This window comes from Hyperolius riggenbachi, chromosome 1 (genome assembly GCF_040937935.1).
Source record: "Hyperolius riggenbachi isolate aHypRig1 chromosome 1, aHypRig1.pri, whole genome shotgun sequence".
Taxonomy (NCBI): Eukaryota; Metazoa; Chordata; class Amphibia; order Anura; family Hyperoliidae; genus Hyperolius; species Hyperolius riggenbachi.
In genome coordinates, this window is record NC_090646.1 from 450,231,538 (window position 1) to 450,255,064 (window position 23,527).

The window sequence follows — 23,527 nt, forward strand, 5'->3', positions numbered from 1 at the left end:
GGTTTTGGGCCCGTAAAATGCCAGGGCGGTATAGGAACCCCACAAGTGACCCCATTTTAGAAAAAAGACACCCCAATGTATTCTGTTAGGTGTATGACGAGTTCATAGAAGATTTTATTTTTTGTCAAAAGTTAGCGGAAATTGATTTTTATTGGTTTTTTTTCACAAAGTGTCATTTTTCACTAACTTGTGACAAAAAATAAAATCTTCTATGCACTCGCCATACACCTAACGGAATACCTTGGGGTGTCTTCTTTCTAAAATGGGGTCACTTGTGGGGTTCCTATACTGCCCTGGCATTTTAGGGGCCCTAAACCGTGAGGAGTAGTCTAGAAAACAAATGCCTCAAAATGACCTGTGAATAGGACGTTGGGCCCCTTAGCGCACCTAGGCTGCAAAAAAGTGTCACACATGTGGTACCGCCGTACTCAGGAGAAGTAGTATAATGTGTTTTGGGGTGTATTTTTACATATACCCATGCTGGGTGGGAGAAATCTCTCTGTAAATGGACAATTGTGTGTAAAAAAAAATCAAACAATTGTCATTTACAGAGATATTTCTCCCACCCAGCATGGGTATGTGTAAAAATACACCCCAAAACACATTATACTACTTCTCCTGAGTACAGCGGTACCACATGTGTGGCACTCTTTTACACCCTAAGTACGCTAAGGGGCCCAAAGTCCAATGAGTACCTTTAGGATTTCACAGGTCGTTTTGAGAAATTTCGTTTCAAGACTACTCCTCACGGTTTAGGGCCCCTAAAATGCCAGGACAGTATAGGAACACCACAAATGACTCCATTTTAGAAAGAAGACACCCCAAGGTATTCTGTTAGTAGTACGGTGAGTTCATAGAAGATTTTATTTTTTGTCACAAGTTAGCGGAAATTGATTTTTATTGTTTTTTTTCACAAAGTGTCATTTTCCGCTAACTTGTGACAAAAAATAAAATCTTCTATGAACTCACCATACTCCTAACGGAATACCTTGGGGTGTCTTGAAACGAAATTTCTCAAAATGACCTGTGAAATCCTAAAGGTACTCATTGGAGTTTGGGCCCCTTAATGCAGTTAGGGTGCAAAAAAGTGCCACACATGTGGTATCGCCGTACTCAGGAGAAGTAGTATAATGTGTTTTGGGGTGTATTTTTACGCATACCCATGCTGGGTGGGAGAAATCTCTCTGTAAATGGACAATTGTGTGTAAAAAAAATCAAACAATTGTCATTTACAGAGATATTTCTCCCACCCAGCATGGGTATGTGTAAAAATACACCCCAAAACACATTATACTACTTCTCCTGAGTACGGCAATACCACATGTGTGGCACTTTTTTGCAGCCTAACTGCGCTAAGGGGCCCAAAGTCCAATGAGCACCTTTAGGCTTTACAGGGGTGCTTACAATTTAGCACCCCCCAAAATGTCAGGACAGTAAACACACCCCACAAATGACCCCATTTTGGAAAGTAGACACTTCAAGGTATTCAGAGAGGAGCATAGTGAGTCCGTGGCAGGTTTCATTTTTTTTTGTCGCAAGTTAGAAGAAATGGAAACTTTTTTTTTTTTTGTCACAAAGTGTCATTTTCCGCTTACTTGTGACAAAAAATAATATCTTCTATGAACTCACTATGCCTCTCAGTGAATACTTTGGGATGTCTTCTTTCCAAAATGGGGTCATTTGGGGGGTATTTATACTATCCTGGAATTCTAGCCCCTCATGAAACATGACAGGGGGTCAGAAAAGTCATAGATGCTGGAAAATGGGAAAATTCACTTTTTGCACCATAGTTTGTAAACGCTATAACTTTTACCCAAACCAATAAATATAGGCTGAATGGGTTTTTTTTTAATCTAAAACAGGTTTGTCCACATTTTTCGCGCTGCATGTATACAGAAATTTTACTTTATTTGAAAAATGTCAGCACAGAAAGTTAAAAAAATCATTTTTTTGCCAAAATTCATGTCTTTTTTGATGAATATAATAAAAAGTAAAAATCGCATCAGCAATCAAATAGCATCAAAAGAAAGCTGTATTAGTGACAAGAAAAGGAGCCAAAATTCATTTAGGTGGTAGGTTGTATGAGCGAGCAATAAACCGTGAAAGCTGCAGTGGTCTGAATGGAAAAAAAGTGGCCGGTCCTTAACCACTTGCCGACCGCGCACTCATAACGCGCGTCGGCAAAGTGGCAGCTGCAGGACCAGCGACGCAGTATTGCCAGCTGCAGGCTGATTAATCAGGAAGCAGCCGCTCGTGCGAGCGGCTGCTTCCTGTCAATTCACGGCGGGGGGCTCCGTGAATAGCCTGCGGGCCGCCGATGGCGGCTCGCAGGCTTAATGTAAACACAAGCGGAAATAATCCGCTTTGTTTACATTTGTACGGCGCTGCTGCGCAGCAGCGCCGTAAGGCAGATCGGCGATCCCCGGCCAATCAGCGGCCGGGGATCGCCGCCATGTGACCGGAGACAGCCTGTCACTGGCTGCACAGGACGGATAGCGCCCTGTGCAGCCCGGCTTACCAGGGGGGGCCAGGTAGGAGAGGGAGGGGGAGGATTTCGCCGCGCCCGCAACACCCGCAGGCAGGAGCGATCAGACCCCCCCCAGCACATCATCCCCCTAGTGGGGAAAAAAGGGGGGCGATCTGGTCGCTCTGCCTGCACGCTGATCTGTGCTGGGGGCTGCAGAGCCCACCCAGCACAGATCAGCTACAACAGCGCTGGTCCTTAAGGGGGGGTAAAGGGTGGGTCCTCAAGTGGTTAAGGGGGGTAAAGCCCTAGGTCCTCAAGTGGTTAAAGGCTCGTTTCCACTAGCTACATATTTGCAATGTTTCCCCGCATGCAAGCTGCGCGGGGAACCGCTGCTTATCTTTTTAGTGGCTTGCTAGTACTTTAGTGTGCATCTGGACGGCATGCTGCAGATTTATGCAGCACGCAGCAGAATCCTAAGCCATGCATGGCACAGCTTAGTGATTTGGGCTGCGGCTCTGCAGTAGAATGGGAAATAGAAATGGAAATAGGTCCATGCAGCAATACCTGTAGATTTGATGTTACATTCTGATTTTATATTTACACAATAATATGTACTTTTAGGCTTGAGCTTCAAGATTAAAGGAAACTTGAGGTGAGAGAATGTGCAGGATGTCATTCCTGACTCCCTTATTAAGAATGCCAATTCAATACCCCTGGCATTATGCTAAACTTCAAACTTAAGGGGAACCTGAAGTGAGAGTAATGCAGAGACTGCCATCTTTATTCTTCAATAAACAATGCCAGTTACCTGACTCCTGTGCTGAAGCTATGCCTCTAATACTCACTGGGCCAGAATGAGCATGCAGATCAGATGCTTTGACTTGATCCGGTGAGGGTGGGGAGGGGGGGGGGGGGTACATGATATAAACCAAAGCTCAGCAGGACAGCCAGGTGGCATATATGTTTTAGAAGGGAAAAAAGATGACAGGCTCAGTATTCTTTTCACTTCAGGTTTCCTTTAGTGGACTTTTGTTAGTAGACTGAAAAAGAAAAAGCATGGGGAAGATTGAGAGCCATATAGTGTGGTATGCTGCAGTAGAAGTAGACATGCATGAAATGTATTCATGAGAAAGGGTCACTGCTATGGTAACTATTATGTGCACTGCTGGGGAGATTGGCCCAACTCTACTCAGGTGATGTCTCAGGTCTGGGTGGGGGTCTGACAATAACCCTGCTAAGACAACTGCTTTCTCTATGTGTTTTCCGCTGAGAAATCCAAGGGGCTAGTGTCAGTCCTGCTTAGCTTCAAGTAAGGTAGACTGTTACTACTGCAACCATGAGTTCCAGTGGAAGATAGATATTCTACATTTCTATTGAGCTATAAGATTGTCAGTCTGGGTAGCATTAGTTGTTATATATATTTGTTCAAATTTACATTTATGATATCCTTCTTTTGTTCATTGATCATCTACTGTATAATAGTATATACGAGTGAGGCAACAATTATAAGCCACTGCACATGTCCTACATGTATTTGAGTTGATTCACTTTCATTGGAAAATTGGAGAGCAATTTTTAATACATCTAGGCTACCCTTGATATATAAAAGATCATTTCTTTGCAATCAGTGCATGCCTGTGGTTGCAATAAAGCAAACTCTAAAACATTATTCTTTTGACATTCCAGGCTATACTTTAATTTGTCCCAGGCCACTTCTTAAAAGCTTTTTAGAAAATCCAGTCCATGTTTTCTGGACTTCATATGTTCTCCAAATGTAGTAAGTCAGCGTCACCGTGCTTTTATGTCCATACATGTGCCAAATGCCAATTCTTGAGGCAGAGAGACTCAGTACTCTGTACTCTTCGCAGGAGCTAAGTTATAACTTTGTACACTATAACACAAATTATCCTTTCATTTTAACAAAAGAGGAAGTCAAGGGTGACAAATCATACACTATCCAGTAAACAATTAGTATTTACTTCATATTGATCTATCACCTGCTTGCCATCTTTCACCACTCAATATTAGATCAAATCTCATAAAAATTGATCTGGTAATGGTCACAAACTGTGTACTACTTGATGAAGTACAAAAATAAAGGCCATTGATGGCCCACTTGTGCTTCCACCCATTTGATTAGATAAAAACAACCTTTCTCAGTCATTTCTCCATAGATAAAATGAGTATACGTTAGTTGAAACCTTTGTTTTCAACAAACTTCAATTGTATTCAATGTTTTTATTAAATCCATTGGATGTCTAATGCATTGAAAATAGGTGTTTGAAGTAATACAGTATGTTCAAAAATAATAATAAAGAGTAAAATGAGGTAGAGTATGGTACTTACTTTTTGCTTGACTCATAATATTGACTTTGTTTTGTGTGTTTTAGAATCAGTGACAGAGTGTAAGGAGAAGGCCAATAACAGCGCTCTGGAAAAGATAACTTCTCCAGTTAACGAGGAGGAAGCAGGTGAATATACTTATCTAAAAGACTCTGGATCCCCAAAATCTTCCCAGGTTGATAACAGTGAAACGCCACTGCTCAAGTCATCAGACAGTGAAAGGTCATCTTGTGGGTCTGGATCGACCAGCGGAGCATTGTATGCAAAAGTTGCAAGGTTATCAAAGCAGTCAAAGGATGAAGATGACACAATCATGGATAACAGAAGCGCCACAATAGGGGTAAAACCTCCATCTCCTGAAAGAATAAAACCTCCTCCACCTGATCCAGCTACAAAGCCGAAGGTTTCATGGATTCATAGCAAACTTAATGCAAGTCAAGCTAATTCACTTCCAGCTTTTAATAAGACTCCAGAAAAGGCATCCACTAACTCTGAACAATCAGATCAACACTTGGGTCATAGAGAAAAAGAACACCATAGGAAGAGGTACCCTAGTGATTCAAGCCCTGCTGGTCAAGGCAAAAATGAAGAAAAAGTTGTTATGAGGAATAAAGACAAAGGGCAGAAAAAGGATACAAGCGGCGGGGAAAGCAAACCAACAGAAGAGGCCCAATCTCCGTCCAAATCAAAACACAGGAACAAAAGTCATGATCATATAGAAAATATTAATGGAACAGTACAAAATGCCCTAAAAAGGATAGGAAACTTACATCTAGACAAAAAGAGTAGTGATGCTAAAGAAGCTCCAAAAAGTCCTGATCACAGCAGATCTCGAGCTGAGGTCCTCCACCCTCACTTATCATCAGAGGCAGCTTCATTATTTACTGCCCAACTAAAGGAAAAAACTCAAAGCCTTAATAAAGTGGATGGCAGCCCCAACCAAAATGGAATCGGTCCACTAAAATCTCAAAAAGAGAAACCCACCCCTCCTCAGAAAGCCAAACGATCTGCAGCAGCGATCAATCAAAAATCAAGCAAAGCAATTTTGCCCACATCCATAAATCTGCAAAAAATGATTAGCCCAGTTGCAGAGACAGTTCCAGCCACAGGAAGCCCTATAGAAAAACAAAACTCTAACAGCAGTCAGGAGCAAGCAGCAGGTGTAAAGCAAGAAGCAGCTGAGCCAGCAGTCAAGAAAACACCAATAAAGAAGCCTCCTAGAAAGAAAAGCAAAGATGCCAGCTTGGACACTGACATAAAAGTACAGCCCAAAACAGCCGTAATGCCACCACAGTCAGTAAAATAATGTTGACTTACTAGCACATTGTTTTCTCTCCAAAAGGGGCATTACAGTGGATTTTCTTTTGAGTTCTTCAACTCTTGGATGTGTTTTGCTGTAGCCACATTTTGAGCCAAAGAAAAGCAAATCTTTAGTGAGAGAGGGCGGGTATATTTGGTTACAAACCATGTTGTGCCAGTTCAATTTTGAAAGACATGGAGACACTTCACTGGCCTAAATGATGTCTCATAAAATAAAGTTATCCACAAGTTAAGTGCCTCTATAATTCTATAAAGATTCTAGTGCCTTTTCATGGGAACTGTATCTTATACAGCCTAAGACTGATGGTCTCGCCGGGACTTTTTTTTTCCTGTTAATATTGTTTGAACATCACATTTGTGGAGGGTGGTATAAATAGGAGACTATGACAATTTTATAGTACTGGTTTAGCATATAAACCGTCTATTCAGTGTTTTTTTACCTTTTAGTATTATTGCCTGTTTTCCAGCCAAGCCTTACCTATTTGCAAGCTGCTTCTCAATACTTCATTGGATGAAGGAGACCAGACATCTAAATTATTTTAAATGCTTATTTTTGTATCTAAAATTAGACTTTTGGAGGAGTTTGTTTGTATGAGCGTAATTTTTTTTAAAAAGCAGACTTTCAACCAAGTAATGCATCATACATACAACGTTCACCCTTGATACGTAGTACAACTTATATAGTGCATAAGCAGTGCTTATTTTAATATAAACCTATTTTATGAATTGGTTCTAGTTATGCAGTAATGGATAAGCTAGCACTTCTTTTTTGTCTTTTTCTTTTTTACTCATTACTACTCCCTGATTAGCATTACCATAGCTAAGGTGTTTAGACAGAATTCTGTTGTATTTGTCATCCGTAGCCATGTTTTGGCAAAATGTATCCATTAAGTTCATTTGTTTGTTTTCCCCCTGGCTCGTCAGCCTGCCAGCATTGCATGAAGAACATGTGGGACCCATATTTAATGACTTTGTGAGCGCTGTTCTCATGCATGATATTTTCTCTCAAGAGTTGCAGCCTATCCTCAGTATATAGGAAACTTAACTTTGTTTGCTTTAGAATGTATTAATGGTATAGGATACCATAGGATATTTTTCGTGAACTTTTGGTTTATTGTATGTATTCTGCCTAAAATGTGGCTTGGTGAACAGGTGCAGTTTGTACAGTACACCATTCCATACAAGTACTCAAATCCACTTCTTATTTTTACAAGCGACAATAGTACATATTGCAGCTCAACACTCCTTCCCTCAGGGCTGGTGTTTCCATAGGGCAAAACTGGGCAATAGCCCAGGACCCCAAGCTCATTAGGGGCCCCGCAAGTCAGGGACTGTACAGGGTACAAGTTTACTGTCATACAAAAATAAAAGGGGACCCACATTCATTTTTTGCCCAGGGTCCCATTTTACCTAAAACAGTCCTGTCTTCATTTACACTGCCCATCCCCCTAAGCATTGCTTTACTTCTGCTTCAAGCTGGGATAATTGCTTGTAGATAACATAAGAATAACTGAAGCATATAAGAAGTATTTACATACCAGATATGCACATACTAATGGTAGGCAAGTCCATTAGTACAGTCAACAGGGTTTTCCTTGTGTTTGTTACTAGATACAAAATAGTCCTCCTAAAAAAGGGGCATGGTCTTTTTTGTCCATCTTTTCTGCTGCTCGTATCTTTTCACTTTCTTTGCTTTCTAGCATAACCCAGCACTACAGCATAATGAGCATTGTTGATAACTCACAGAACATAGAAGCAAAGGGAACCTGTTGCCATTCATTTAAAACCATCTGTCTGAGTGAAATCTGGCATATGAGCTTTTCCAGTTGGCAGTTGCAGACAACTTCTTGGTGCACTTGGCTAGGAATAGGAGGACCAGTGTTCCAGGTACCGAGGTCTTGCAGTGCTGCTGATGCTCTGTACAATGCTGACTAATATTCTCCATGGGGAAGCGTATGTTCTGAAACCCAGCAGCACACATCATTCACACTGGGGATCCTGTAGCAGCTGAATGGGGTGTTATCACATTAGTTTTGCCACTAGGTGGCATACATTAAGGTACATGGGAACAACTTTCAACTGACTGTTGTAAGTCATGAACTATCTGCCTTATTGCAATATGCAGCATAATTCAAAAGACTGAATTCCCATGTACTGTACCCTAGCACTTAACTACATTGTACATTCCTCAAACCAAGGGCAACCTGCAGCACTTTCTGGATTTTCTCTTCCAGTTTAAGCGTTCACAACACTTTTGACACTATAGCAGGAGAAATAAAATTATTTCATAATCAAAACTAACAAATGAGAACTCTTATCTGTATCAGCGTTTATTAAAAAAAAAAAAAAAAAAACACAGCTAGCAGTCTAATCAGAATATAATATCTCAAAAAGGTCTGGTTGGGTAGCATTTAACTATGTTTACTTATAAAAGGTTCTCTTATACACATCATACAGTGAGTGCGTACAAGCAGACAATGAACCATGGAAGCAGACAAAGGGTAAACATTCTGTGTTTACAACTTAGCTGAGGCTTCTGAGATGCCTGTGCTGACACAGCTGAGAGCTCAAATTACAATTGTGATTACTGGCAGCTGAGGTGGAATTAGACAGGATCTTCACTCTAAACACAAACAGGGTGGAATAATCTGTGTTCTCCTTGAGTCCTGTGCACGTGTTTTGGTTCCCTTTAATCATTAACTGTCCGCTCCCCCTGCTTACACCTCTCTTGACACTGTGGCTGTCCTTGGCAGGTTTGGTGCTCCATATCAATTGTTATGTATAGAGTGCTCAAGGGGGTCTATTGTAAATTTGCACTGGGGCCCATAGCTTCTTAGCTATGAAACTGTTTAGACTCATTGCAAGCAAACTACGGGTGGGAGTAAGCCTAAAGTGAAGCTGACAGCAAACTTTCCATTGAGGGCAGCTTGACAACTGCTGTAGCTTAGGGGAAAGGTCACATAATCAACTGGCCAAACCTTTAAAGGGACACTAGCAAATTAGGTCATTTTTAATTAACAGCAACTGGTCTGAGTGTATTAAGTGATAAAGATGCTAATCCTGCATTGAAAACTTTAAAAACTTTTCTGCTGTTATGGTTTGGAGTTAAGACATACCTTGGGAGCACTGGCCCTTTAATTGCCATTGCCATCAGCTGGCAAAACATTTGCATGTTGGGGGGGGGGGGTCTTTTATCTATAATATATTCCTCCTCTTCCCTTTATTTCCCCCTCCTCCTAATGACATAAGACAGTGCACTTCCTTGTATATACCTCAGTGGGAGTGTATGAAGACTTTGGGAGAAGGGCAGGGTAACAAATACACAATTAGCAAGAGGAGAAAAGAATAGTGAGGGAGGAAATGATGTCAGGATTAGCTTCATTCAAAGGTAACGAAGATGGAAACTGCCTAGAATAGGATTCTCTGCTTTTCCTTTATAAAATTTACAGGAATCATAACATGGTTAGTGCAATGCATCTGTTATGTAAGTAGAACTAGTATTTATCTACTTATATATGTGTTTTTTTATTTCTAGGTTAGCATGGGTGTCACCTGTTCTTTAAAAATGTTTAAAATAATCAGTGGGCATTCCATCACCTGTGTAGTTTGTGACAGAGATGCAGTTCAGCCTACTCACTTGTGGGGGCCAACGGAAATACCATTTTGAACCACATTTGTCTCCCAATAAGGATGTGGTAGGGATGGTGGTACATTTCTACTTTCCAGAGCTCCCTCTGGCTCTTCTTGAAGTTTTACTACCTACGCTGCTCTTACTAGTAGTGTAGCTTCTCTGAGGCCAAGGACTTTAGCAGGCTCTTGTGTGGCTATGCTTATTAGTTTTTAATACTTCTACCACATGCTTGTTTTGTTATTTCTCTTAATTAAAAATGACCTAATTAGTTATAGTGCCCCTTTACCATTAAGAGGGGAGAGGCATGACTTCTTCAGAACACAGAAGCTGATTGGTTACATTACTCATCTACAAATATCTGCCCACTGACTGTTACATAGTTACATAGTTACATAGTTATTTTGGTTGAAAAAAGACATACGTCCATCGAGTTCAACCAGTATAAAGTACAACACCAGCCTGCTCCCTCACATATCCCTGTTGATCCAGAGGAAGGCGAAAAAACCCTTACAAGGCATGGTCCAATTAGCCCCTAAAGGGAAAAATTCCTTCCCGACTCCAGATGGCAATCAGATAAAATCCCTGGATCAACATCATTAGGCATTACCTAGTAATTGTAGCCATGGATGTCTTTCAATGCAAGGAAAGCATCTAAGCCCCCTTTAAATGCAGGTATAGAGTTTGCCATAACGACTTCCTGTGGCAATGCATTCCACATCTTAATCACTCTTACTGTAAAGAACCCTTTCCTAAATAAATGGTTAAAACGTTTTTCCTCCATGCGCAGATCATGTCCTCTAGTCCTTTGAGAAGGCCTAGGGACAAAAAGCTCATCCGCCAAGGTATTATATTGCCCTCTGATGTATTTACACATGTTAATTAGATCCCCTCTAAGGCGTCTTTTCTCTAGACTAAATAAACCCAGTTTATCTAACCTTTCTCGATAAGTGAGACCTTCCATCCCACGCATCAATTTTGTTGCTCGTCTCTGCACCTGCTCTAAAACTGCAATATCTTTTTTGTAATGTGGTGCCCAGAACTGAATTCCATATTCCAGATGTGGCCTTACTAGAGAGTTAAACAGGGGCAATATTATGCTAGCATCTCGAGTTTTTATTTCCCTTTTAATGCATCCCAAAATTTTGTTAGCTTTAGCTGCAGCTGCTTGGCATTGAGTACGATTATTTAACTTGCTGTCAATGAGTACTCCTAAGTCCTTCTCCAAGTTTGATGTCCCCAACTGTATCCCATTTATTTTGTATGGTGCTAGACCATTAGTACGTCCAAAATGCATGACCTTACATTTGTCAACATTGAATTTCATCTGCCATGTATGTGCCCATATAGCCATGCTATCCAGATCCTGTTGCAATATGACACTATCTTCCTGAGAGTTGATGATTCTGCACAATTTTGTATCATCTGCAAAAATAGCAACATTGCTCACTACTGCATCTACTAGGTCATTAATAAATAAATTGAAGAGCACTGGACCCAGAACAGACCCCTGTGGGACCCCACTGCTAACAGTCTCCCATTTTGAGTACGATCCATTGACCACAACTCTTTGTTTTCTGTCCATTAGCCAGTTCCCTATCCATGAACACAGACTCAGATAAGAAATACACTTCTAGTGTGAGGTTACTATGGTCTGTGGTAAATTCACTGTGGTGCTGACCTTTGTTTATTTTGATGAAGGTAGTAAAAGGTTTACTTTAAAAAATTATTCCAAAATTCAGGTTAGTTTCAACTAACTGCTACAAGTCGTTACACATTTTTACTCTCTAATCTCAGATGCTGCTTTTTTTCATTGCATACTGGTAAAAAGCTGAGATTGTAGGGCATAGCTATTCATTGTACATTCCAGGTTACTAACATATAATCAAGAACCTTGTGCAAAAAGGGCTGTGAGGATGGTTTAGCTTCTAAATACAGTACACCACAGTGGTGTTTTAGTGATGGGTGAGGAGAAAGCTTCTCGATTTGGGGTCACATTTGAGTTGCCAGAACCGTAGACCCAGTAGCAGTTTGGCTTTCACTACCCTCATTGCTAGGTCACTGCAGAAGTCTGTCACACTCAACTTTATTGATATGGAAAGCCTAAGTCAGAACACAGAAACCGCAGCAAGGAATGTGACACTATTAGTGGCTGCACTACCAATAAAATGTTGAAACTTTATTAATCACAATTAGGATAACAATAGATATATAATACAGAATATGTTAACTAGTACGCATAAAAAAGTTATTTTCCATTAAACTATATTTTCTTCTTCCATTTTCCATTTTGGCTGTATATTTTTTTTTCAGGTTAGCCACTTAATGTTACACTAGAGAATATTTTCAGCACAGTCATTACAAAAGGGTTTTTTTCTGTCATCTTTTTCCAAAATCTTGAATCTATTTCTGCCTATGTGTGTATTTTCCAGCTGCTGAATAAAGTGTTATTTTTGGACTTATTCCCACACACCAAAAGTCTACTTGAGAAAAATGAATATATTCCCAGCAATCTTATCTGGACTGAAAATGAGATAAGACTAGATTCTTATCAGTTTTATCACTTGAGACATGCATCACCCTTCTCCTGCAAATTACAAGTTTCTGATAATCTTGCACATACTGTGCCTGAAAAATTCAGCCTGCGTTATTGCTGCAATAAATAAATATTGCCAGTAAAGTCCAGAGACATTCTGGTATCTGTTGCGTAAGTAAAGTACATTTCAGTATTTTATGTACATTGTACTTGCATGAGGCCAGGTTCATACTTAAGCTCAATCTGGTCTGTTTCACAGAACAAACCACAATGGACCATTGGTCATGTCAATGGGTCCTATGTTAAGTATAAAATCAGTTCAGATATATGCTTACATGTCTGTTACGTCCATTGCAGTGATAGAATGCAAAATCTTGATTTGCACAATTTTTGGGGGACGCCAGATGGAAGTTGGACATGTCATAGATAGCATCTATGACATAAATTGCATCGGACACAACAAAAGTATTGAGAATTATTGGGTCATGCATGCCATGGAGGGTTACATTGGGTCCACTGTGGCAATCCATGGCACAAACCTGTTCTAATGTAGACCCAGCTGTAGGACATTTGTCATTAGGGAAATATGAAATTACCCCACCATCGCTGACCACTAGCTGTAGTACTAATCATCTTTCTATAATACTTAAAGGTCGATATATAAAGTTGCAATAAACAATGCTTTAATTCACCACTACGTATCTCTTCTGCTTTTAAGGGTACATACTCATATATCAGGATTGTCGCCCATGGGAATCAGAAATTCATCCCCAAACAACAGTTTGGGCCTGAGTTCTGTATAAACGCATTGCTAGCCTAGCCCTAGAGGACAACATGCAATCGCAATGGAGTTAATTCTGGCAGGTGAGAAGCAGAACAACACAGTCAGAAGTTATTCCAGCATCACTAAAATCCAGAAAGCCAGATCGTTAGACAATGTTGTGGGTTCCCAAACATATACTAGATTCTTGGCCCAAGGTGGTCCTTAATGGCCATGATAAAGGAAAGAAGTGCAGTGATAAACAAGAGAAAAAAAGACCTTCAAAAGCATTAGATTGTATTGAACTTGTGAAAAGTAGACAATAACAGAGATAGCATAGCAATAATACAGCAATAACCAGCAGAAAGATTTTTTTAGGTGATTCTACCTTCCACTAATTTGCACTTAAGAAGGAGATATCCATGTAGGTCAGCTCAGGCATATAGAACCTTTATATCTGCTTTATAAGCACAATTTCCCATCAATTCCTCTTCAATAATCAGACTTACCGCTGTAAACAGTGGTAATCAGTACTCGGCTCCAAACTGTTGCCTTAGGGATCAAGTCACAATCCCTGTAGGGGGCATTCTTCATGCATGTGTCAGCACTTTTAGACATAGGCAGCCACAATCATTGCTTTCATGAGAAATATCCCTAACCGAAGGAAACACAGTGGTCTGCCTAATGTTCACTAAGAGCTTACATTTGAGGGCTTCTGATGGACCTTTGCCCTCCCCTATCAGACTTTCCATACTTTTGGATTCTGTCCTGTTATTTTGTAGCACAGGTTTGAAAACAAATGCAGGAATCGTTTGCCTCCACGATTATTAACTTCGCCCTTTATTTTCTCCAGTTGATTGGCATGATGGTGCCAGTGATGTAGTCTTGGATCTTGTTGTCTGTGTGTACCTTACGGTTCCAGGCAAGCTCCCTCAAGCTTGTTGCTAGTTTTGCTACTGTAATAAAAAAGGAGTCACAAAAGTGCTTTCATGCCTTAACACTATGTTCCTTTAATCAGTGCGCTTTGGGAATACACAGCAGCCCTGTGAAGCAAATTTCCTTTTCATCATTAATTAAAGTGCATTCTCATACAACTTAATAGCAGCATGTTACGTAGTTCTCTTGGATTCCAGGAAATCCAGGCTGTCTCAAAGGGTGCTCTGGATGCAATGAATGCCATAGAATCGTTCCTTCATGTGTAGTGACAACAGCTTTGCTTACAAACAGAGACAGATGGTGCAGGTGACAAAGATGCCGTAGAAATACTGATTAAAGAATGTATTTTATTACCACAGTCCAGCCTATTTCAATATGAAAGCAACCGTTTAGGAGTTTCAGAAAGCTCAGTGAATGTGCATAGCAATGCCACTAGTTCTTAATGGTCAGAGAGGAAAAATATTGGTCCAGTCAACAAAAAAGTTGCCTACTGCATATATTAGAAAACCATTCATGTGAAATGTTTGTCAATATTTTTTGTGATACGCATCCTGTACTGCAAATGACATGATACATTCACAATGTGCCAGTCTTAGAGTGATGGCTTAGATTGCAATGACAGGGTTAAGCCAATGTACAGTATTATATATATTTTCTTTGTTAACTTCAGTATTGAAAAAAATGCTTTGAAATATTTAGTTGTTTTTAATAAGAGAAATAGGAAATATGTTGTGTATTTCACATGTTACCACATGAAGCCAGAAGATGAAGAGACCCTCGCAAGGATCCTAGCCATCTAACCAAAGTGTGTGTACACTACACTGCGTTAAGCAGAAGTATGAGCCTAAAGTCTTACATGCTATGTATTACGCTCTACTTATTGTGCGTTAAGACTTTATGCACACAATTCTGCTTAGCGCAATTTAGTGCATGTACCCCCAATGTCTACACAACACTTATACGGATAGGAGAGATGCAGGCTTCCTCTTCCTCTTCCACAGCAATTCTAGTCCAGCTGGCACACCAGTATTAATAATCGAGCAGTTTTATTGTATGCACAACATTCCTCCCAGCAAAGTAAACAATGGGCTGCCCAATACAGAGTGTGCAGAGGAGGGGTAAAGAACTCACCTCTCCAGGATCCGGTCACACGCAACCCATCTTCATGCTCTCCTCCTAGGCGCTTTGTTTCTATGGTGGGGATTAAACCATTGCAGTGAGTATGGGAGCAATATGGCAGTTAGTTTTATCTGTCATTTGACAGGAGATTACTGTACACAGTTATACTAATAAGGAAGAGAGAAGGATAAGTTAGCGTGAGCACAGGCATCCCTCCACATGGAGCCATTTTCATTGTATTACTTCAGCTGTCACTTCAGGTAAATTTAAAATCTAAGTGGAATGGCAAGCAGAATGGTGAATCCACCAGCAGCACCGAGCTCTGACAGCAAAATAAACCGCATCAGTAGTAGATTTCAACTTGGCACTTGCCAAGCTTGCTGAGACAGTCCAGTTAAAAAAAATAAAATAAAAAAAAATGGACCTTAAAGTAAGAGAAGTTAGAATGAAGATTCAAACTGTTAGATAGGGTACAGAGACCATGACCCAGCCAACTCATTGCTGTTTCTTATACCCCTATATCTAAGAAAGTGATGTTAATCAAAAAACTTGAAGTAAAATATGCCTACAGTAGAAATAAGAGTTATTGCCACTTTCTATAAATCTATTCTGAAGAAAGCAGCAAAATAGGATTATCACTGCACATTCTACAAATTCTGCCAAGTGCATTGATAACACTATTTTTCTGCTATCCTCAGTTAGGCTTAACAGTTATGATCAGGAAGTGCCCGTTGTCATCACATGACAGATAGTGCTCACACCATAGAGACAGAGCGCCTAGGAGGAGAGCATGAAGGTTGGTCACATTTGACAGGATCCTGGAGAGGTGAGTTCTCCATCCCTCCGCGGCTTACTCTGCATTGACCCGCCTCTTTCTCACCCCTTCGCCCTGAATCGTGACCAGCTTCACCCACCTCTTAAAACAGTCCTGCAACTAAGTATAATTCGTACTCCATGTATACTGTGTTCTTTTGACAACAATGTAAAGGCTGCATCACAGCACATAAGTATGTAACTATCCTATACAATAAAATCCCTATGTCACTTCGTCCAGCTGTCCCTGTTCTTTGCTACTGTGCATGTGCGCAGTAACGGACAGCTGGACGGGACCAGGGAGTGAGGCGGGCGGGCGCACGCGCGGCTGGTGCGGGCGCGCGCATGGAGGGTTCGTGCACTTGCGCGGCAGGTGCGGGAGCATGCGCACTGGCTGCGGCGGCAGAACAAAGACCTAGAGCCCGTTTTTAAACGGGCTTGGGTCTACTAGTTTACTTATGATTTAATTATATCTTCACCCTGTATATGAAAAAAGCTGTTAAATATAGAAATGGGGCATTCAAAGATCTCTGATCATATACATATATCGTACAGCACTTAGTACAGCAATACGTCATTGGGAAACATTTAGGTTAAGGATCAATACCACTAAAGATAGTTATTACTCACAATTAGAGGTGATCAATAAGATGAAAATAATGTTGGCTTGCATGCAAATTATATGCAGCTTTCAACTGAACCAATCACGTCTACTTCCTGATGATTCTGACTTGTCCAATATCAAGCTGCATACATTTTTATAATCTTCTTGACCATCTGTACTCACAATGTTATATAATAGATAAATAAGGCCCATGTGGTTGGTGGTGTTTTATATTTATTTTAACTTTTGGATGCAACTTTACTTCCGCCTCATTTTGTGTGCATATATAGTAAGGATTAGATTGTGAGCTCCTACAGTATATAAATACTAATATATAACCAAAGCAGGGTGTATTGTGTAACCTGTTTTGATCAATACTCATTGCTTTGTATTGCACCCCTGTGAGGAAATGGGCTTTGTTCAGGTTCTTAATTATTCCATCATAAAACACCATGTACAATATGGGACTCATTTATTTGTTCAGTTACTATTACTATATATTTAAATATTGTGTAATTGGCAATAAGCTTTGTGTTAGCTTTACTTTTTATGTATTCCTGCTGGGCTGTGTTTGAGATCTGCTCATTGTAATGTGCTGTATCCGCTGCTGTGCCTCCCTAATGAAGAATGTGCCCTGTGTAACGTATACATTATCTGTCCGCGGCCTGCGCCTGTCCCACGCTGCCTCCGGGATATCTCCTCTGCATACACACGTGGTTTCCTACTAAGGGCGTGCGTGTGTGAAGTCATACGCGCACCCTTACTAAGAAGCCACGTATGGCATGTGTGTATGGAGAAGGGAATGCGCCCGGAGCAGTGGAGGGACAAGCGCAGGCCGTGGACAGGTAATGTATACCTTGCACGGGGCATCGGGGGTCATTAGGGGGGGACAGTGCCGGGGGTTTCAACACGATTGTAGCAAAACTGCATGCCGTTCCCATCCTGCACCCGATCGAGCAAGTCGGCCCTACATCTTGCAGCATGCGTGATCGAGAATGCGACCAATTTTTGTCCCAAAATTGGTTGCATTGTAGGTCGGCCATGCACTTGGCAGCACTGATTTTCATTCTGTTTGATTATAATAATCCAATCGGATGATCGATCGGCCGCCAAGTTGCCTGATGTATAGCTGCCTTAAGTCCACCTGTTATAATTACTGTGAACAGAATGCAGATAAGGAACCTTTCTACAGATCTCTGTGCTTTCAGAGGGTCCCTCATGTAAGACAAGTAAATAAACAGAGCCCACGGCTGTTCTTGGCACATAGGAGTTAAAGGACACCTGAAGCTAGAAGGATATGGAGGCTGCCATATGTGTTCCCTTTTAACCAATTCCAGTTGTCTGGCTGTCCTGCTGAACTTTCTGGCCTCAGTAGTATCTGAAGCATGCAGCTAATCCAGTCAGACTTCAGTCAGAGCACCTGATCTGTATGCTTGTTTATGGTCTATAGCTAAAAATTATCAGAGGCACAGGATCAGGCGTACGTTAAAAAGGGGCGCTGGGAAAAAAGGGCGCCGGGTTTTTAACGATAAGCATGGATAACGTTTAAAAATGTATTGTACTGTATTTCGTTTAAAATTAATGTTTTATAAAGTTATAAATCATTAAATAATGTGCATTAAATCGGCAATTGTAAAAACGTTAATCTTTCGTTTAAATAGTGAAACGTATAATAACGTTTAAAAAAAAAAAATTACTAAGTAACCCTCCCTGTACCTACCCCTAACCCCTAGACCCCCCTGTTGATGCCTAAACCTAAGACCCCCCCTGTTGGTGCCTAAGTAACCCTCCCTGTACCTACCCCTAACCCCTAGACCCCCCTGTTAGTGCCTAAACCTAAGACCCCCCTGTTGGTGCCTAAACCTAAGACCCCCCTGTTAGTGCCTAAACCTAAGACCCCCCTGTTGGTGCCTAAACCTAAGACCCCCCTGTTGGTGCCTAAACCTAAGACCCCCTGTTGGTGCCTAAACCTAAGACCCCCCTGTTGGTGCCTAAACCTAAGACCCCCCTTTTGGTGCCTAAACCTAAGACCCCCTGTTGGTGCCTAAACCTAAGACCCCCCTGTTGGTGCCTAAACCTAAGACCCCCTGTTGGTGCCTAAACCTAAGACCCCCCTATTGGTTTTTTCGTTTAAAAATAATGTTAAAAAAAAAATGTACTGTTTTTCGTTTAAAAATAATGTTTGAAAAAAAATATTGTACTGTTTTTCGTTTAAAAATAATATTTAAAAATGTATAAATCATTAAATAATGTGTAATCATGAGAAGCAGTAATAAAACATTAAGTCTCCGAGCGCCGCTTTTAAAACGTTATTTTTCTCCGGCGCCCTTTTTTCCTATCGGGCGCCCATTACACGATATTTATTATAGGAGTGAATGGCGGCGCCCGATTTGTCCACTAGCCTCAGGCGCCCGAATTTACTGTTCCCCAGGATCAGATCTGAATTGTTTAAATGGAAATAAATGTCAGCCTCTATATTTCTATCACTTCAGGCTTCAAAAGTTACAACTTAGCTAATTACAAACCCATTTCACTGTTTCTCTTGAAGCAGCAATGTGCACAAGAAATCTCATTGCTTTACCCAGTTGGAACACCTGACAGCAGAAACAAACAGAGCCTGTAGAAAGAATAATACAAAACCACCACTGTATAAATGTGTCTAAGCACTGCACAGATAAGGATATATAAAGCAGGTTACAGCCTCTCTAATACCACTGCAATTTTTTTGAAAGTGTGAACATATTTCCCGAAGGAAAAGCAGTCCTTACCAAATCACTATTGTCAAGCAGCATTACACAAATATACATGTCACTGCTCTCTGGAGCTGTTCATTCATTGCATTAAAACAACTTGTGCATCTTCTTGGTGGGAAGTGGTGAGTTGTAGTAATAACTTCTTCTGTAAACCACAGCATTCACCAGGTTTGCATTCTCCCTTCCTGTGTGATGAATGGTGTTGTGCAGTAAACCTACAGAGACAGCAAAGCATGTCTGAAATTGTATTACCTGCTTTGTGCAGACTTCTGGGCTATGACACAACCAGAGAATTGGGAATTCTAAGAAGTCATGCTTGATAAACTGTGTTTATTTTCTATCATGTCCAAACTGTTTATTCATTTTTTTCCAGTAATAAACAATTCATTTTTTTCCAGTAATAAACAATTATGACAAATAGTATTTAACAACATTCCATTACAAAATGGCTCATGTAATGATGATATAGGTAATACTTGTATCTAGCAAGGAATAACACTTGATAAGTCTAAAGCAAACTGAAGGCTAGAACTGAGAAGAAATAACAGTCTTCGGCCCATATGCAATTCATTTTTTCACCTGAGTTATCTCCTAGGAGATACATTTCATCTTCTCTTTAAACTAATTTTCCAGCATTTTTATTTTCAAATACTTTAAAAGTTAGTAAAAAAAGTACTATCAAATTAATTGTATGTATTTTCTTGCTTGCTGGTGGCTTAAAAGGCATTTTATGACAAGTTGTGAAAATATCACCTTGCAGAAAACTCAAGAGAAAAAGTGAATTGAATAAATTGCCTTTAAATAGTGATTTTGGGTGATGTGACCATTTCATGTAGGCATTAATGTCCCAGTTAGAGTCAATTATAGATTATAGTTAATTTAGTCTTCATTGACCCCTAACATGGGATCAACGATTGAGCGTGTGAATAACTCACATGTTCGCTGATTAACAGGAATCACTTACGGTAAAACAAATGCCATTGCAGTTTTTTGCCCAAAGTGTTGCCAAAGAAGTCCATAGCTCTGTGGCCACCCCCACCTGTGTTGGTATGGCCCACCCCTAGCTCAACAGCTGCAGCCTGATCCCATGTTAAGGGTTATTGAAGAGTAAATTAATTATAACATTCAGTATTAATTATTATTATTAATTGACTGTAGATACTCTTTAAGAACATTCCTATACCTGTTTAATTTAAATACTCTGAATGTCAGCTTACTGATGATCATTATTAGCATTTTTGTGTTTTATACTATCATGAGTTAATTAGTTTAGTCCAGAAGCTGATTTGCCTGAAATGAACACACAGCCAGGTTCACGGTCACAACTCTGAATAGAAAAAGAGCTTGCGAGAACTAGAAAGATGTGAGTTTCAGTCTCGAATGCATTTCTAGAACGTTTATGACACAAATATGGTGAGCACCTTTCCAAGTCTTTCAAGTGATGATTATTATTTTCCCTTAATCTTCAGAAGCATAAACGTGGCAAACTTTCAACAATTAGCTAATGCTTTCTTCAATGATTCAGTACTTTCAATTGTTCCATTTAAACACATTTCTTAACAATAACCCCTAATGCTTGCTTCTTTTAATTTGTCAGATCTGTTAATTTTGTGATATAGTGTGTACCTTCATGCATTCAGTTCATGTCTCTTATGCTTATGTCTGTGTTTTTTTATATGTCATTATAACACATAGGTGGCTATATATAGCTATACAATATAGTATTTTAGGAAGAACAATGTTATTGTACAAATTGATTGCCATTGTTATTTTTCTTGATTTAGGTTTTATTTGATGTTTCTCATCTCGTGAGCATGTCATTTTGGGTCAGATTTGGGGATCAGGGTGAAAGGTCAAGCTGGTTTTGACTAATGCCCTCTGTACCTGAGTATATGAAACGCGTCTAGTGAAATTGAAAGCTATACACAACCAGTATTGCAATATTGGTGATGGTAAAGTTCTATTTATAACCTGACAACTGAACCAGTGTGTGAGTTGATTTTTGTAACGTTATTTTGCTAGTAGGTTTAGCGACTTACTCTTTGTATTAAGAGACTGGTACTGCACCTGACTGTGTTGCCCCAAGAAAAAAAGTGTTTGTTAATAAAATTCATTTGTTTCCATTATTGCTTGTGAAATCTATTTTTTTTCCATTTAAACTGCTTAAATGGCATTTTACTATTTGAACAAAATTTTAATCAGCAACATTTAAATTTGGCGGTTTACGATTTAGCATGATACACTGGGGAATATGTGCATTGGAGAGACCAGACTTAAAGAGGTACTGTAAGCAAGGATTGAACTTCATCAGTCAGTAGCTGAAACCCCCTTTCCCACGAGAAATGTTTACTTTTTCTCAAATTGATGATTAGGGGGTGATTAGCGGGATAGTGTGATGTCAGGACCTAGGCCCTTCCTGTCTGTGAGCCTTGTTGCATTGTGGGAAATGACTATCTTCAACTACCAAGCAACCAGTATCTCCCTCTGTGCATATGTATATTTATAAAAAAAAAAAACTTTTAGCCTATCACATTATTTTTGTATATGGTTATAGATAATGGCAGTTAGTGCTGTCTTTTTTTTCATGTCTGCCAGTAGTATAGCTGATTACGTGCAGGCTGATGTAAATCAAACAATATGAACAAATTACATGGTGCATATCAATCATTTCTTGATCTCGCTTCTTTTTTTCTACTTCTCACTTTCCAATGTATTGATTTATTTTTTTTCCCCCTTGTCGTTAAAGTTCCTCTTTAACACAATAGATTTTATTGACTCTGGAACCGCTCACATGATAATGCTAAAAATATCAAGAGTGGCACCATTGCTGTAACACCTGTACTGCAATGAAAGGGTGAAATGGGAAATAGCACCATATTCACAAAAATAATGGTAAACTGCTGGTATATGTGTGCAGACACACATTGCGTTTACTGGGATTTACGCAATGTGTGCATCAAGTTACACAAATTGCATAAAGTGCTATATGCATGCATCAGTTATGTTCCCTGAAACACAATAAATGTTAATGTTGCATGTACAAGGCTATGTAAATTGCACAAATCCCAGTAAACTTTGCATGCGCTGTCTGCAGTTTACCATTCTTTTGTGAATACAGCCCATTCTGTGTTATATCATGGATAAAGTGAACCTAAACTCTTGCATGGTACAGAAGGAAGACAGAGAAATGCACTCTGTGTGTATTTACAGAGTTTAGCATGTCTAATTCCCACTCATCTGTGTCTAATCACAAGTTGTAATTTGATCTCTCCCCTATGTCAGCTAACTGACATGACAGATAAGGCAGATAACCTCGTGAATGCACAGGATGTTAACGATATGTCTGCTCCCATGAAAGCAGGTAATAGAAACACTATAGATGTTTTTTAGGATTTGTATCAGCTGTAACAAATAAATATTTGTCTTTAAGGCTAGTTACACACCAGGACGTTGCGTTTAGGGGACGTTATAGGGCACATAACGTGCCCCTAACGCAACACCTGGTGCTCTCTGGTGTGGACGTCTGAGTGAGCCGCGTTTTGCAGCTCACTCTGGCGTCCGTGATGCGTACTCTTGGGACGCATGCAGCATCACGTGGTCCCGCCCGGCCAATTGCCGCACAGAGCGGCCGCTCCAGGAAGTAAACACTGCATGTCACTGAGTGCAGTGAATATAAATTAGCCATGTGCCCGGCCGCTCTCCCCTCCTCCCCAACATGACTGAGCATGTGCAACGTGGGCAGTGTGAACAGCCCACTTGTGTTACATTGCTGTGCATTGGGGGAGCGTTACAGGCTGCACTAACGTGCACCTGTAACGTCCCTGTGTGCAAGAAGCCTAAAGGTTATTATACTGTTGCCTATCTTTTAGAACAGAGTGGAAGTTCTTAGTTTAGGTCCACTTTAAGGAAAAGACACTTAAAGTGAGATATAAGTATATTACTCAAAAAGGTACAGTAAAAACAGTAGAAGAAATAGAATTCATCCAGAGAAAGCTGGGATTGGCTCTGGCATGTATCTAACAGATGTGACATCTAGCTAACAATAGACATGCATTAGGAGCAACTGTCACCAATGTCAATGTTACTCCTCAAAAATGCTGACAACTTTCAGTTGTTCAGAGATGAAGGAATGATGATGTTTAGTTAATTACATGTAGCATTGACATGTTGCAGCCTCCAGAGACATGTTACAGTGACATGTTGCAGCAGCAGTATTCCCTGTATGACATGACTTGCCGTCCATACCGG

General features: G+C 40.2%; 1 protein-coding gene and 1 long non-coding RNA gene across 4 annotated transcripts in view; both read left to right on the forward strand.

The window, feature by feature from the left end:
* SCARF2 (scavenger receptor class F member 2) overlaps positions 1-10,246 on the forward strand; it is a 307,002-nt gene extending 296,756 nt beyond the window's left edge. For all 3 annotated transcript variants that reach the window (XM_068238727.1, XM_068238729.1, XM_068238728.1), the window contains exon 11: positions 4,858-10,246. In XM_068238727.1, the coding sequence (XP_068094828.1) occupies positions 4,858-6,116 (1,259 nt within the window). In that variant the 3' untranslated portion in view covers positions 6,117-10,246. The remainder of the gene's footprint in view (positions 1-4,857) is intronic.
* Positions 10,247-17,436: 7,190 nt separating this feature from the next.
* On the forward strand, positions 17,437-21,405 carry LOC137553708 (uncharacterized). Its single transcript, XR_011027281.1, has 2 exons — positions 17,437-18,004; positions 18,964-21,405. It is a non-coding gene; the product is annotated as an uncharacterized lncRNA (long non-coding RNA).
* Positions 21,406-23,527: the final 2,122 nt, after the last annotated feature.